Source organism: Cnephaeus nilssonii (assembly GCF_951640355.1).
Source record: "Cnephaeus nilssonii genome assembly, chromosome: 19".
NCBI lineage: Eukaryota > Metazoa > Chordata > Mammalia > Chiroptera > Vespertilionidae > Cnephaeus > Cnephaeus nilssonii.
In genome coordinates, this window is record NC_137090.1 from 3590290 (window position 1) to 3607442 (window position 17153).

General features: G+C 53.3%; 1 protein-coding gene across 3 annotated transcripts; it reads left to right on the top strand.

Annotated features, from left to right (window-relative positions):
- Positions 1 to 7354: 7354 nt before the first annotated feature.
- SLC25A19 (solute carrier family 25 member 19) lies at positions 7355 to 17125 on the top strand. 3 transcript variants are annotated; one of them, XM_079797313.1, is made up of 8 exons: positions 7355 to 7507; positions 7923 to 8001; positions 9938 to 10107; positions 10282 to 10437; positions 12095 to 12265; positions 13210 to 13393; positions 14015 to 14145; positions 14751 to 17125. In XM_079797313.1, exons 3-8 carry the CDS (start codon positions 9976 to 9978, stop codon positions 14931 to 14933), a joined length of 957 nt encoding a protein of 318 aa, XP_079653439.1. In that variant the 5' UTR covers positions 7355 to 7507; positions 7923 to 8001; positions 9938 to 9975; the 3' UTR covers positions 14934 to 17125. The 3 variants fall into 3 exon arrangements, with proteins under 3 accessions (XP_079653439.1, XP_079653440.1, XP_079653438.1); XM_079797314.1 differs by having other exon boundaries at positions 7923 to 7961; XM_079797312.1 differs by lacking the exon at positions 7923 to 8001.
- The last annotated feature ends 28 nt before the right edge of the window (positions 17126 to 17153 follow it).

The window sequence follows — 17153 nt, forward strand, 5'->3', positions numbered from 1 at the left end:
TCGAGGGGATGCGAGGCATTAGAACCCTCATCCATTGTTGCTGCAAATGTAAAGTTGCTGTGGCGACCAGTTTGATGATTCCTCAAAAAGCTACACAGAGAATTACAATATAATCCAATGGTTCCACTCCTGGGCATATACCCCAGAAATGTGAAAGTAAGAATTCAAACCGGTCCTTGAATGCCACTATTCACAGAGCTAAGCAGGGGGGGAAAGCAACCAAGTGTCCATCAAGACGTGAACGCATAGACAAAACGCAGTCTGCACATGCCAGTGGAATATTATTCAGCCACAAAAAAGGAATGCGGTTCTAGTACATGCTACCCTGTGGATGAGCCTGGAGAGCCTTCTGTTCCGTGAAATAAACCCGATACAGAAGGACAGATGTTGCATGGTTCCACTTACGTGAGACATCTACAACAGACACATCCATAGAGACAAAGTAGATTGGCGGTTACCAGGCGCCAGGGAGAGAAGGGAACAGGGCATTATTGCTTAATGGGTAGAGTTTCTGTTTGGCATAATGAAACAGTTTTAGAAAGAGCAGTGATGGTTGCACAACACTGTAAATGGAATTGATGCCACTGGATTGTGTGCTTGAAAATGGTTGGTTGAAACAGTAAATTACACATACACACATACACAGAGTACACGGGCTCCGCGTGCTGAATTCTAGAAGGAACAATCATGACCACAGGCCCATGGCCAGAGAGTTCTAGGGCAGCGGTCGGCAAACTCATTAGTCAACAGAGCCAAATAGCAACAGTACAGCGACTGAGATTTCTTTTGAGAGCCACATTTTTTAAACTTAAACTTCTTCTAACGCCACTTCTTCAAAATAGACTCGCCCAGGCCGTGGTGTTTTGTGGAAGAGCCACACTCAAGGGGCCAAAGAGCCACATGTGGCTCACGAGCCGCCGTTTGCCGACCACGGTTCTGGGGGAATGGCTGAGGCGGAGGCTGAGCCTGGAGGGCCTGGGGGCAGGAGCACATGGACTTTCTCTCATGAGACCAATACCGTGCGGGCTGCCATGTGGTTCCTATCACCACGTTACCCTCTTCAGCTCCAAGCACTGGGCGACCCAGTCCTGCTCTCGGAGGCTGGAGGAACGGAGCAGGATGTAACAGGGCAAAAGACATGGACGTTTTTGAGACATCCATGTTGTGGCATGTTCCAGTGGTTCTTGACTTTCCATCACTGAGTCGTGGTCCATCGTGTGGATATATGACATCGCGTGGTACTCTGCTGGTGAACAGCGAAGCTCTTTCCAGCGTGGGCTGCAATGAACGTGCTTATTCATATCTGTTTGTAAACCTGTTTTCAGTTCTCTTGGATCCATGGGTGTGTAGATGTTTAACTTCATAAGAAACCGCCTGACCTTTTCCCACGCGTTTGTACCGTTTTACACTCCCACCGGCACTGTGTGAGTTCCAGTTGCTCCACAGCTTTGCCGCCATTTGGTGATGTCAGTCTTTTGAATTTTAGCCATCTGGTGGGTATGCATGGTGGTGTCTCATCGTGGTTTTAATTTGCATTTCCTTTTGACTAATGGTGTTCAGTTGCTTATTGTCCGTCTGTATCTTTCCTTGTGAAATGTTTGTTCAGGTATCTCACCTAGTTTGTTCATTGGGTTACTCATCTTTTTATTGTTCAACTTAGCAAGCAGATTTGAGGTTCCCAGAAGTCGTCATCCTCGATTCTGGTGGGACCAAAGTCGTGGGGGAAGGCGTGGACTGTGGTTGACAGGGGCACGCCAACGCTTCCTTCGTGATACGGCTGCACCCACTCTCTCCCTCTGTGCATTTGGGGTGAGTGAAGACGGGCTCCGCTGAGACACAGCAGGAAACGCCTTCTCAGGAAAGCTCAGAAATGGGTGATGGGTGAGGTGGACGATTTGGTCAGAGAGAACCAAATGCTGAACACCGGAAGGCTGGAGGCCTGGAGACCCCTCTAGCGAACTTGGAAACCTTTCGGTTTGGGCTGACATCGACCCTCGATAGCCTCCTGGCGTTTGGCTCTGCCGAGGAGAGCAACAGAAGAAAGTTGAAATGCATACGAAATCAGCTTTTGAAAGTTACTGGACAGCAAATCCTCTCTTTTCTTCTTTTCTTGGTTAGTTTCCTGATGTTTGAGTCATTTGCTGAGTTAATCTGAAAGAACCACAAAAGGAACTGGATCAGAGGAGCCTCTATCTTTGGTGCCTGCAGCTCGTCAGGACTTCTCCAGAATCCTCCAACAATTGTTGGTTTTTCATGATTTTCTCTAACTTAGAGCCCTAGAGTTTCAAAATAAAATAGTAAGTAAGAGTGATGGAAACTATGTGCACACAAAAACCTGCACATGGGTATTTAGAGCAGCTTTATCCATCATTGCTACAAAGTGGAAGCACCCGAGATGCCCTTCAGTAGGTGATGGGTAAACAAACTGTGCGATACCTCCAGACAGTGGACGATGACTCAGCACTAAAGAGATATGAACTATTGAGCCACGGAAAGATGGAGGAAGCTTTGATACCTATTACTAAGTGAAGGAAGTCAGCTCCAACAGGAGAGAATTCCTAATTTGTTCATTGCTATATCCCTAGCATCTAAAACTGTCTGGGCGCACAGACCCTCAACACATGATGGGAAACAGAGATCCTTCATCTCATCCTGAGTCACCAGAAAGGAGAGAGAAACAGGGCAGCCTAGGATGACCGGCTGAGACTGTATCCCAACTCAGCGTCTTTCCGAACAGGAAACATTCTTATTCCCAGGCCACACACCAGACCTGTTTGGTCAGGATGAGGGCTAACCTGCATTTTTATTTTATTTTATTTTTTAAAATATATTTTTATTGATTTTTTTACAGAGAGAAAGGGAGAGGGGCAGAGAGCTAGAAACATCGATCAGCTGCCTCCTGCACACCCTCCACTGGGAATGTGCATGCAACCAAGGTACATGCCCCTGACCGGAATCGAACCTGGGACCCCTCAGTGAGCCAAACCAGCTAGGGCTGCATTTTTATTTTTATTAAATAGACTTTTATTGATTTCAGAGAGGAAGGGAGGGGGAGAGATAGAAACATCAGTGATGGGAGAGAATCATCGATCAGCTGTCTCCTGCATGCACGCTCCCTACTGGGGATCAAGCCCACAACTGGCATATGCCTTGACCAGGAATCAAACCGTGACCTCCTGGTTCATAGGTTGACGCTCAACCACTGAGCCACGCCAGCTGGGCCTAACCTGCATTTGAGAACCCTTGCGATGCTTACTAAAAACATACCTGTGGAGGGACAGAGGCAGCAAGGCATGGACACCCTGTCGTTCAGCCCTTTATCTTTACAGATGGACACCCTGTCATTCAACCTTTTACTTTACAGATGGAGAAGCTGCAGCCCAGAGAAACAGTGTCTTGCCCAAGAGCCACAGCAAGTCCCCTCCTGGCTCTCGGGCCTCTTCCGGGTGGCAAGGCTGACCACCCACTCAGGCAGCAAGAGATTCTCCTGCCTCTGCTGGCAAAGATCATCGCCTTGGGCAGCTGATGAAGGCCAACTCTGTTTGTCAAGGCCACGAGGTATTTACTCCCCCGAGGAGCGAGGAGGTGGGGGAAGTCCAAAGGAGCTTTTAATAGGTCTGTTTAGGGTAAATGTTGATGAGGTCACAGGACGATTCACTTCCCTAACCTGACAGGAACCGTTATTTTCCTGTTTCTCTTTTCACATGATATGATTTGCTTAGAATATTTAACTTAAGATGAAATGACCAGATTTCAAATATGCAAAAACTAGAGCCAGGGGTAAGCCCAGGAAAACGGGCACCTGCCATTAATCTCCTCTCAGCTCGGCCACCAATTTGCCATCTCACCATGGGGACCTTGGACGCATCGCCTAGTCCAGTGATGGCGAACCTATGACACGCGTGTCAGCACTGACACGCGTAGCCATTTCTGATGACACGCGGCTGCATGCCGAGGATGAAACATTTGCTGCTCCTGAGGATGAAACATTTGCGAAATAATGTTTTTTCCTCAAAGTGACACACCACCCGAGTTATGCTCAGTTTTTTGGCGAAGTTTGACACACCAAGCTCAAAAGGTTGCCCATCACTGGCCTAGTCGCTCTGGGCCCTGGGCCCTGGGCCCTGGCCACAAGTCTTCCCAGCTCGGAGGGTCTGTGGCCCTCTGAGTCTAACTCACTCTACAATCAGCCTGCAGCCGGAAGTCCTGCTGGCTCCTCTGTTGAATGGTCATTGGGGAGCCTATTCTAAAAGGTGGGCTTGTTCTGGGCCAGGAGAACAAAACAGACCCAACGATTTCTATAGCTGAAGAGAGAGGTTAGTGGTCAGCCCACGAAACTAATGGGAAATAGGGGTCGAGCACAAAGGCTGGGGAAACAAGGCCGTCTTCAAGCAGGGCGACAGCAGAAATGACCCAGAACAAGGGAGCACCGAAGGGCACGGTGGGGACACTTTTCAGGAAATTAAATTTCGGTTCCAGGTGCTGTTCACTGTGGACCACCTTCACTTTTAAAAAAAATTTATTGATCGTTATGCTGAGGGAAAGAAGCCAGGCATCAAGGGCATCGTGTATGATTCCTTTTATCTAAAATTCTATAAAATGCAAACTAACCCATAATGACTGAGAGCAGAGCAGAGATTGCTTGGGGAAGGGGGAGGGAGAAGAGAGGGCAAGAGGGGGGGACAGCACAGGGGCATGAGGAATCTTCTGGGAGCCTGGATGTATGCTCACTACCTTGTGGTGATGTACACCACACGCCAAAACATACAACTGCTCACTCTGAATACATGCAGTCAACTGTATGTCCACTATATCTCAGTGGACCTGGTTTAAAAATTGTAATGAGCCGAGAACATCTTGTCAGACCAGAAAGCAAGCAAACTAGTCATTTTGTCAAAAGGATTCATGTGTCAACGTGAATAGGACCCACTGGCCAAAGGTGGGGAAATGGGAGCATCAATTAGGATAATAACTACAGTGGATTGAAAAAGAACAAATAGCCCTGGCTGGTTTGGCTCAGTGGATAGAGCATCGGCCTGTGGACTGAAGAGTCCGGGTTCAATTCTGGTCAAGGGCACATGCCCGGGTTGTGGGCTCAATACCCAGTAGGGGACATGCAGGAGGCAGCCAATCAATGATTCTATCTCCTCATTGATGTTTCTATCTCTCTTTCCCTCTCCCTCCCTCTCTGAAATCAATTTTTTTTTTTAAAAAAAGGTGTAGATCCATGTGTGTTCATAATAATATTAATAAACCTCATTGATCAATATCCTTTGAACATACGAGGGTCCCAATTATTTTTAAATTGCTAAAGGGAAAGAATTATGCACCAACATGTCTTTCTTATATGAAGTGTACTTCGTGTAATCAGTTAGCCAATGAAGGGAATGTTCCTCTTCACAGGTATTTCAGCTAATAAAGCTAAGATGGTATCATCATTTACAACCCCTTAGCAAGGCCAAGGTCACCAATGGCTGAAAACATTGCAAAGTGAGAAACATGCAGGTATTAGGATCCTGCTCACGGGAGCACACAATACCACAAAAGGAGTCTTGTAAAAACAGTCAAACCGACCTGACCTTTTAGATGGAGCCACCAATATGCAGAGAACACGGGAGGGCAGGGGAAGGTGTTAAAACAACGCCAAGGGCCCTGGCCGGTTTGGCTCAGTGGGTAGAGCGTCAGCCTGCAGACTGAAGGGTCCCGGGTTTGATTCTGGTCAAGGGTACATACCTCGGTTGCAGGCTTGATCCCCATCCCTAGTCGGGGTGCATACAGGAGGCAACCAATTGATGTGTCTCTCTCATTGATGTTTCTATCTCTATCTCCCTTTCCCTTTCTCTCTGAAATCAATAAGAATATATATATATATATATATATATATATATATATATATATATATATAAATTGGGAATAAAAACCGCCGTGGGGATGCCACTAGCAAGATATAGACTGAGGAAAACTCTACAAGACAAACTACCTATTTAAAAGAGAGAGAGAGAGAAAGGAAAAGGGGGAAATGAGATGGAAATAAAAAAAATTGAAAGTGAAAAAGAGGAAGAGAGAAAACAGATTTAAAAAGACTTAAGTTGCAATGTATGGTCTGGATCTCAATTCAGACAAACTTTTTAAAATATATATATATTTAAATCAAATAAATATTGATTTTTACAGAGAGGAAGGGAGAGGGATAGAGTTAGAAACATCGATGAGAGAGAAACATCCATCAACTGCCTCCTGCACACTCCCTACTGGGGATGTGCCCGCAACCAAGGTACATGTCCTTGACCTGAATCGAACCTGGGATCCTTCAGTCTGCAGGCCGATGCTCTATCTACTGAGCCACACCGGTCAGGGCCAAACATTTTTTTTAAATGACATGTATAGGCCAGTCAGGAAAATTTAAACACTAATTGATATTAGGAAATAGATTTTTTTTGGGTGGGGGGGGCGGGTGATAGTTTGGTGGCTGTTTGTCTTTTAAAGATACATTCTGAAATGTTTACTGGTGGAATAATAGGATGTCTAATATTTACTTCAAAATAATGTTGGAGGGGAGAAGTGAGGTAGGTAGAGGTACGGAGGAAACAAGATTGACCCTGAGTTGGTTAATTGTTGAGTAATGACTATATGATGGTTCATTAGGCTATTTTCTCTACTTTCGTACCTGTATGCAATGTTTTATATTGTGCAATAAAATGTTTTAAAATTGTGCGTCAAAATGATTGCACTAATGTGAAAAATGCAATTTAAAAATCAGTAAGAAATACTGTCTTGCAAAACGCTGACGTTACTTGCTTGAGAGCGGTAGGATGAGTCATTTCCCTCTTCATTTCTACATCTTCTGTAATGTGTCCATATAGTTTTATAATGAGAATATACTCGTAATAAACCCTAGGGGAAAACAAAACCTCTATTTTTGCCGTCCTCTTCCCGGTCTTAAAAACCCACCTATTCTCTCCTCCTTCTCCTCCAGGTTTTTGCTTAGCTTCCCGCCATCTTTTCCAAGCGGGTCAAGTTCAGCGCCCCCTAACCTTCCACCCGCCTGCAGGCTGATTGAGCCACCGCCGTACTTAGCACAGCGACTTCGGGGGGCCTGACTTCGGAACCCGCTTCCTTCCGATGCTTGAGTAACATCCGCGCACGCGCGCTCTGCAGGACTACATCTCCCAGGAGGCTCTGCGCCTCGCAAGGGGGGGGAAGCCTTGGTAGCGAAGGACTACATTACCCAGTGACACCTTGTGGGCGGTGTTAGCCAGATGACGACTGTCCAAACATTGGCCCAAAGTCTGTCGGAAGCTGCGCGGTGATTGGCCCAGGCGCCCGTCATTTACTGCCGGGCGCAGTTGACTTTTGCTGTTAAGACTGCGTGAGGAAGGAGGGAGAGCGGAGCTAGTAGAGCCGGGCGGTGCCCTCCGAGCGGAGTGAGTGACCTCTACCTCCGCGCGTCTCGCCGCCCGTTCGGACACCTGCACCGTCGCTCCCCGGAGGGAGCACACATGCGCAGGTATTCACGCGGGGGCGGGGACTGGACGCACGTGTGTTATGCCTGACCTGAGAAGCCTCGTCAGGGATGCAGGAGGCAAAACCACACACACACCCGGGCACCTGTACACGCGGGTGCCCACCTCGCGGGCATCATCTCGGACTCGGGGAGCAAAAACACGCCCCGAAGCACCCCTAGACCCCTGTGTCTGCACGCGGGTACATCAGCAGAGAGCCTTAGCCGAACACATGGGCAGACCTCGCGGCAGCTGCAGACCCGGACACCTGGGGCTTCCGCAGGAAGAGGAGGGGGCGGCTCAGGCGGACACACACCCCACCCGCCCTGCCACTCACCCCATAGGCCCCCCCATCTTCTGAGTGCTGTGTTATATGTACCAAACATATAATCACATTTCATTTTTATTTTGTCTCTTTAGATTATTGGTACAAGAAGGAAATTTTGAACAGCAGAAAAAGTGAGGCCACCACAGGACTCTATTTAACCAGCCCTTGCAGGTGTCTGAGCCTTTTACCACTTTTACAAAGCTTGTCACCTATGGCAGCGACCTGGGCTAGGCAGGGCAGGCGTCATTCCCACTTTCCGGAAGGGAAAACCGAGCCCAGGCTAAATAAACCTGCCCAGGGTCCCTGGGAGAGGCAGAGATGAGTTGGGCGCTGAGATCCAAGGTGCGGTCCAGCTATGCAGAGCTGCTGAGTTACGGAAATACCTCCTTCCCCCACAGCCTGGGACCTCGCAGTCCCTGGGAGCCCGAGAGGCTCTCCCTCCGTCTCCCTCCCTCTCTGAACTGCTGTGACCTGTTTTCAGCTCTCTGTGTTTAAAGGGCTCCTCACAGGAGCCTGGGAAAAACAGCTCGAGTTCATGCTACAGAGAAGGGGATGGGGAAGGCCAGGTGTCCTCCTTCGAGGGGATCAGAAAAGGTTCCAAGAAATGGGCACATTCCTGGCAGGGCTTGGGGGGTTCACATCATTGACATTTTAATAAAATGTCATTTTAATACTTTGCTGATAGAGCTCCGTGGAAATCTCGTGCTGGTTTTGAGGGTGGATTGGAGCATTACTTTGGTATTTTCAGAAAAGTGAGGGCTCGGGGCTGAGGGAGTGGTGGGGACAGAGTCCGGGGCGGGTGAGAGGAGAAAAGGAATCCATGGTGGGCACTGGCTGGTGTGGCTCAGTTGGTGGGTGTCCACCCATATACCAGCAGGTTGCCGTTTCCGTTCCCGGTCTGGGCTCAAGCCTGGGTTTCTGGCTTGCTCCCAGGTGGGGGGACGAGCAGGAGGCAGCTGATTGATGTTTCACTCTCACACAGATCTCTCCCCCCTCTCTCTCTTTCCCTCTTCCCTTGCCAACCCTTCCCCCAAAGGTAACTTGACCAACTGGGGGGGGGGGGTGTTGTCACAGACTTTCCCCCATGCGTTATACAACTGAACAAAGTGTATTTAGGTCCTGCTGTTTTTCTTTTGCAAAGATGGGGTTACACTAGACACACTGTTCTGAAACCTGCTTTTTCTTTTGTGTTTCAATCTATCGTGGACATCTTTTCCGTGTGTATAGCGCTGGTTCATTCTTTTAAAAAATATATATATATATGCCGAAACCGGTTTGGCTCAGTGGATAGAGCGTCGGCCTGCGGACTGAAGGGTCCCGGGTTCGATTCCGGTCAAGGGCATGTGCATTGGTTGCGGGCACGTCCCCAGTGGGGGATGTGCAGGAGGCAGCTGGTCGATGTTTCTCTCTCATCGATGTTTCTAACTCTCTATCCCTCTCCCTTCCTCTCTGTAAAAAATCAATAAAATATATTTAAAATATATATATATATTTTTTTTATTGATTTCAGAGAGGAAAAGAGAGGGAGAGAGAGAGAGAAACATCAATGCTCAGAGAATCATTGATCGGCTGCTTTCTGCACGCCCCCCACTGGGGATCGAGCCCACAACCCAGGCATGTGCCCTTGACCAGAATCGAACCCGGGACCCTTCAGTCCTCAGGCTGACGCTCTATCCACTGAGCCAAACCGGCTAGGGCTGGTTCATTCTTTTTAATGGCTGTATAGTATGCACCACATGGATGTGACTCTGTGTATTTATCCACCTCTCTATGGATAAGCGTTTGTGTTATACCTAATTTTACACACAGTGATGCACTGCATGCCATTGTACACTCGTGCTATTGTGGAAAACCCCTCTCCAACCACGGTTCTCAACCAGGGACAGTTTGGTTCACATCAACTGGAATTGGCAATCGATGCTTAAACTTTTAAAATCTAAGCAGGGCAGAAATCCAGACCTATAATGATATTCTCTCTGTTCTGTGCTGCGTTCCAGGCTGGCGCTGTTTCAGACGGCTGGTCAGGGAGGGCTGCTCGGAGGGGGTGATGTGTGAGCAGAGACCCGGAGAACTCGATCTGGTGTTTCCTCCTGTTTTTCGCATTTAGCTTGAAGCTGATGGACATTGGATGGGCCAGAGGCAGGGATGGTCGGCTATGACCCCAAAGCAGATGACAGGAGTATCTCCAAGTTCGAGGTGGCAGCGGCCGGGTCTGTGTCTGGACTTGTCACTCGGGCGCTGATCAGCCCCTTGGACGTCATCAAGATCCGTTTCCAGGTACCCTTCCCCCTCTTTCCACGTGAGGGGCGGACTGGAGGACACGTTCACTCTTTCATGCCAAAGCAGTGGCTGAAAGCCTGGCGTTTTGTGGAGAACGTTGCCTTCACTGAAATCTCGCCTTCTCATCCAGCCCCGCCGCTCCTGTCCTGACCTTTCCGTTTTCGTTGCCAGCTTCAGATTGAGCGCCTGTCTCGCAGCGACCCCAACGCCAAGTACCATGGGATCCTGCAGGCCGGGAGACAGATCCTGCGGGAGGAGGGCCCGACCGCCTTCTGGAAGGGACACATTCCCGCCCAGCTCCTCTCCATCGGCTACGGAGCTGTCCAAGTAGGTGCGGGGCGCCGCCAGGCCCCTGGGGTCGGGTTGCTCAACGGAGCAGCACAAGGACGTGGGGTCGGGCAGCAGGAGGCGGTCATCACACTTCTCACGTGGCTCACCGGGAACCTACCTGACAGATTGACTGAGTCAGACTGAGCTGTACCGTAGCCTTCCCTCCCCCACGGCCCCCACCCCAGAGACTGAGCACCCACCGAACATTAGGGGTAGCGCCTGGGAGGCGACCTGGACATCACACTCCCAATGGGACTTGGCAAATGGTGACACAATGCTTTTCATTTTTCAAAATTGCATTTCCACATCTGTGCTTCCTTTGAACTCCCCAGCAGCATTGTGAGGAGGGTAAGAGCAAGCGACGCGTGGATCGGAGAGGTTAAGCGAGCTGTAAGCGGTGGGGCTTGTTCATCCCTCAGCTGAGGGCCGGTTTATCTCCGAGGACGTGACACGTGGGGTAGAGCCCCCGCCCAGGGCTCACTGTGGGCCAGGCCCTGTTTTAACCATTTCACTGTTACCTCCTGAGATAGGTTCTGTTGTCATCCCTATTTTACAGACAAGAAGACTGAGGCAGAGAGAGCTTAAATAATTAACCCAAAGTCAGTAGCTAGAAAGTGGCCTAACTGGTTTGGCTCAGTGGATAGAGCGTCGGCCCATGGACTGAAGGGTCCCGGGTTCACTTCCGGTCAAGGGCATGTACCTTGGTTGCAGGCTCAATCCCCAGTAGGGGACGTGCAGAAGACAGCTGGTGGATGTTGCGTTCTCATTGGTGTTTCTAACTCTCTGTCCCTCTCTCTTCCTCTCTGTAAAAATCAATACAAAATATATTTAAACAATCGTTTTAGGAAGTGGAAGAGCCAGGATTCCCACCTGGAGAACTAGCGCTAGAGTAGTCGCGGCCTGCCCTCCTAGGACATCACACCTGCGCATGTCGTGGCTGTCCCATCGGCGCGCCTGGCACCGGTGCTGCCGCGTGTGAGTCAGCACAGCCCCTGGGCTCTAGGACCCCGAGCCGTCTCCAACGGCTGGAGGGCGACCTGAGCGGAGGCAGGGAGCATGTGGCATATGGAGCATGTGGAATTCTCCCAGCAGAAGCCTTGCTCCGGGCGGGATGCTTCTCAGGTCCCCTGCCGAGGCTCTCACACTGGCCACCTTTTCTCAGGTTTCAGGAAACTAAGTTAATGAGCAGAATTTTCTTTTTAAACATATCTTTATTATTGATTTCAGAGAGGAAGGGAGAGGGAGAGAGAGATGGAAACATCAATGATGATGAGAGAATCATTGATCGGCTGCCTCCTGTACACCCCCCACTGGGGATCGAGCCCTCAACCAGGGCACGTGCCCTGACCTAGAATCGACTGTGATCTCCTGGTTCATAGGTCAACGCTCAACCCCTGAGCCACGCCAGCTGGGCTAGAATTTTTCTGACATAAAAGTTTTCTCTCCTATGTTCTTAACCTTTTTGAGTACTTGGCTCAACTCCAGTAGAGTCTAACATGGCATCTGAGCTGCACAAAATCATGTCTATGTATTGTCACTGCTCAGGAGGACTCTCTCCTTGTCCCTAGGACTGGGCCCCACCTGGGTCATGGGTCACGGGTCATAGGTGGTCTGTTTGGGTGCTTGTCAGCGGCCTTCTCATGTGCTCTTGCAGTTCCTGTCGTTTGAAATGCTGACCGAGCTGGTGCACAGAGCCGGCGTGCACGATGCCCGCGACTTCTCCGTGCACTTCGTGTGTGGCGGCCTGTCTGCCTGCATGGCCACCCTCACCGTGCACCCCGTGGACGTCCTGCGCACCCGCTTTGCAGCTCAGGGCGAGCCCAAGGTAAGTGGCCCGGCCAGAGGAGGGGCGCCCGAGTAACCGAAGGTGGCCCAGGGGTTGGGGCTCTTTTCCTGAGAGGGAACAGAGCTGGGAGAGGCGGGGTTTTCAGTCTCCCCGGCAGTCCCTTTGTGAGACCTGGCAGCGTGCTCAGGCCTCACGGGGGAGCCAGCGCCTCCAGGTGGGAATCGGGACACACCTCACAGGGGGCTGGGCAGGGAGGGCGCCTGGGAGCGTGAGACTCCAGGTCAGATCGCCGATCGCTATGTTACTGTGAGACTGCTGTTGGCTCCCACAAGGATGGGTTGGAGGAAATGGGGTAATTAAGGTCAGACTTCAGGAAGAACTTACTGAGTGAAAGCAAGGGATTACACCCTGAAGTAGACCCCTCCACCATACTCTGTTTCCTGGACATACGGTAGTAGCGTGTGTGTGCGCGTATGTGTGTGCGTGTGTGTGTGCGTGTGTGTGTGAGGCCAGGGCGAAAGGGACATGTACTGGGACCTGGGCACCTGGGGCCCGGGATCCCTGCCTGTGTTCGTTTCCTCCACAGGCGCTGCCTGCTCCCCTGGGCTTGGCTGTGATCTTTGGGGATTAGCCCCTGTCAGTCACCCAGATGGCCTCCTCCTGTCTTAGCAGTTACACCATGTTCCCGTGTCCTTTCCAATGGCTGTGTCATAACTTATGTACCCGGTCACCCGAGGGTGGATGTCGCGTCCTCTGTTCCAAAGGACACGCGCTCTGTGCCCTCCCGGGGGTGGATCAGTCATGTCAATAGCGTGGAGGGGCCGCCGGGAAGCCCACTTGGAATTCTGTCCAGCGCGTCCTGTGTCCTCTTGGCAGGAGAACAAAGCTCCTGGGTGTGTAGGAGCGGGGACGTGCACGTGGTGGGCCGTGTTCTCGAGCCGAAACCGGCGCCGCGCTCACTCGAGTTGCGTGTGTGCATCCAGGTGTACAAAACCCTGCGGGCCGCCGTGGCCACCATGTACAGGACCGAAGGCCCCTTGGTCTTCTACAAAGGCTTGAACCCCACCCTGATCGCCATCTTCCCCTACGCCGGCTTCCAGTTCTCCTTCTACAACTCCCTGAAGCGCGTGTACGAGTGGGCCACGCCAGGCGAAGGAAAGAAAAACGGTGAGGCAGTCCCGGCAGAGGGGAGCTAGGGCTCCCTCCCCCCACTCCCCAGACAGCACGTCTCCTCCTGCGTCACGTGGGGGGAGAGGTTTCCGGGCAGAAGCGGGGACAGCACAGGGCTCTGAACCCGGCTCGGCCGCGCAGCCGCTCCCAGAGGCCTCTGCTTCCAGCTCCGGCCACACCCTCAGTGGCACCGGCGACCTTTCCAGCTGCTGCTCACGGCTTTCGCTCCCGCCCGAGGCCACCTGCAGGCTGCCCGCGACGGGCTGTGTGCTGCTTGGTGTTGCTTTGGAAGGATGTGCAGGAGGCGGGACATCCTGTTCCCCTCGAGCCTGAGCGAGTGACAGGCAGAGCCCGAGGCCCTCGTGGCCTCCAGCGGGGAGGCAGAGCACTAGTGACTCGCACCCACGCTGCCACCGCCTGCCCCATCTGTGGTCCCTTGTCGTTCTTGCCAGAAGTGGCCGTGTCTGGTTCTCTGTTTCCTGGATTAAATTCCTCGGAGAGCAAGGATGGCTTGCGGGTTTTTGTTTCATGGGGACAGAGTTCATGATCTTGAATTTGTTGTCTACCCTCAATTGCATTTTTCTCATTTCCCCCCTCATTCCCACTTTTCTGGTTCAGGGAACCTCAAAAACCTGCTCTGTGGCAGTGGCGCTGGAGTCATCAGCAAGACCCTCACGTATCCCCTGGACCTCTTCAAGAAGCGGCTGCAGGTCGGAGGGTTCGAGCAGGCCCGAGCACACTTCGGCCAGGTGAGCTGTCCCCTGCCGACAGCTCTGATCCTGCCCCCACTGTGGGTGGGAGGGGCCCGGGGGGAGAAGGGCAGGGCAGAGAGGGAAGCTGAGTTCCAAACGAATGAACGCCGGGCCTCAGAGCTTGGACGTGGTTCTTCATGAGGTCACTGCATGGTCATCGTCATCGGGAGCTACGGGAGCCTTTGCGGGGAGCAGGGTCGCCTGGAGAAGGCTGGACTGGAGGGTGGCACTGGTCAGGCTAAGAGCTAATGAGGGCCAGGTTCACACTTGCTGCCCAAGAGGGTCCAGGTGGGGTGGGGGGAGGGGCAGAGGTGCCTCTGGGAAGAGGGTCCGAGCTCTCGCCGGGCCCTTAAGAATCACAAGCAGCTGGAGCCGCCGGGGCCGGAGGGAAGGAGCTCTGTCCAGCGCTGAGTTCCAGGCCCTTCAACTCGGAAGAGAAAGAGCGGAGTTAACTTTTTCTGTCTTTTTTGCGCCCATTCCGTCACCCAGCACATATTTATTGGGAGCTACGATGTGCTAGGCGTAGTATTGACAAAAGGATAGAGCCACATCCGTGCTGTAATCCCCTCTCCGCTCACCCGGGGTAACCTCCCTCTCCCCAGGTGCGAAGCTACCAGGGCCTCCTGGACTGCGCCAGGCAGGTGCTGCGGGAGGAGGGCGTGCCGGGCTTCTTCAAGGGCCTGAGCCCCAGCCTGCTGAAGGCGGCCCTCGCCACCGGCCTCATGTTCTTCTGGTACGAGCTCTTCTGTAGCCTCTTCCAGCGCGTGAAGAAGGCAGACAGCTAGCCAGCCTGGGGCCGGATGGTGGCCCTCGGCCTCTCCCCGGAGCCACCTCCTAAAGTAAGACTCGATCGGCGATCTCTGCTGCACTGAGAGGCGCGCCTGGCCCCCCCTCCGGCCAGCTGTCCGAGCACGGAGCACCGGGAGGCCGCAGCCTCCACCCACCAGCTCGGATGCCACCAGGAGGGCAAGGGCGTTCTCCTGCGGACACGGGGCGGGGGGGAGGGGGGGCAGACACTGAGGGTGTGGTGGGACCCCAGCCACTCCAGTCGAGCTTGAAGTCTCCCCTCCGTCTAGCCCGCAGCCTAAGGCAGGGGTGGGACCCTTTTTCCTGCCGAGGGCCATTGGATATTTATAACAGCATTCGCTGGCCATTCAAAATTACCATCTTAAACATTAGCCTGCTGTGTTTGGTCAAACATCTAACTCACCCTGATGCCTCGGCAGGGCCAGACCCCATGATTTCTTGGGCCTTTACGTTCCCCAGCCCTGGTCTAAGGGGAGCAGCTGCCGGCACTTCTCAGCCCATCCGCCTCGAGAGCTCTTCGGACCCTGGGTGGGGCCACAGCTTAGGTTGACTGACGGCTGGGACTCGCCACCCCTAGGCTCTGGTTCCCACCAACTTGTTTAATAGACACTAAGGCTAAAAGCGCATTCCTTACCTTCCCCCCCCCCCCCTTCTCTACACCTCCCCTGGACACCAGCTGTGCCGGCCTTCCCCAAATTCCATGTCCTCAGGAGCTGCCGGGCTCAGGCAGCTTGGCTTCTAGTTCTGGGGGAGGAATCCAAGCGGAATTGGTCACTTTCTGACCCCCCCCCCCCGCAGGACCAGCCACAGAAGGGGCTCCGGGGAAGGCAGATACTGTAGCCCTGCAGGAAGTGGGGGGCTGTGCTGAGGGGAGGAGGTGGGTGAAGGCAGCCGTTTTGGGGATGGCTCCGTTTTGGGGCCGGGCAGCCCTCCTGGGTGGGTAGGGGCACACAGCTGGGCCAGTTGCTGAGCATCAGCTGCCCTCTCAGCGGCTTCCTCGGCTCAGCATGTGGCCGTGTGTCTCCTCTGCAACCCCAGAAGGGCCCGCTCTGACGCAGCCCAGTGAATGGGGCGGCAGAGGGAAGAGGTTGGGCAGCAGCCTGGTGAGGGCGCACAGGTGCCCAGGGGAGAGGAGCGTAGGACCCAGCCCATCCATCTAGGCACGGGAGAAACTCGTTTCTACGGGGGGGGGGGGGGGGGGGGGCGGGGGGGGAGGACATCTATGGAACACAGCCACCTTCTCCCAGACCTCCCAGCCCCGTGGGGCACTCGACCTGTGGGTGGGCTCTGCAGTGGGAGTCAGGATCCCACCTGCCTCCTCCCCTCCGGGCTCCGGCTCCAGGCCACTCTGACTCATGCAGGCGCCAGCTGGGAGCAGGCCTGGCGTGGGCCCCCTGGAGCCTGGGCGCCTCCTCTCCTTGTTGCTGTTTCATGTCTTGGCTGGGGCTCTGTGATGTCTGGGACCCCGAATCCCGAAGCTTGGCTGCCCTTGGCTGCGGATTATGAAGGTCCAGGCTGTGACTGGAGGGCACTCTGACACCCACCGGGGTTTGGGCACTTAAGTCCTCGGCCTGGCGCTGCGGGAGGGAGCTGCCTGAATGTATTTTCTACAAAATCCCACCGAAGTAAACTCTCTTTCTTCACCTCTCCTGCTCACAGTTTCCTTTGCCGCGTTTTCTGGTGGCTGCTTCGGCTCTCCTAACGGGAGGTGAGAACTTGGGCACCAGGAGGCCGCCATCAACACTTGTCTAAGCCACGGGCACAGCAGTTCTTCGCCGCCACCTCGGTGTGCCTCCTGCACCCAGGGCGGACCTCAGGGGTGGCCCTGGCGGCTGCTGGCCCGCGCCTCTGCCAGCCACCGCCAAGAAAGACGCAGCCAGGGGCTTGCTCAACTTCAGGGTCACCCCAACACCTCGGGGTTGCAAGTTGGCACCTAGGAGGATCCTTTCCCCCTTGACTTTCAGCTTCCTTTACCTGTAACGTCTGGATCTGGAGCAGGAGAGGAGGGCAGTGGGATCTGGTCCAGCCCTTCCGCCCCTGCCCTTCTCTTAACTTGGGGGGTGGAGGGAAACGCGGCCAGCACCCACCCCTCAACCCATCGCTGCCCTTCCCCCGGCTCCCTCCGGCCGCCCGGGCACGGGCCACGCCCCCACGGCCCCTCCCACGCCGCGCGGCCCCGCGGAGGATCCTGACCGGTT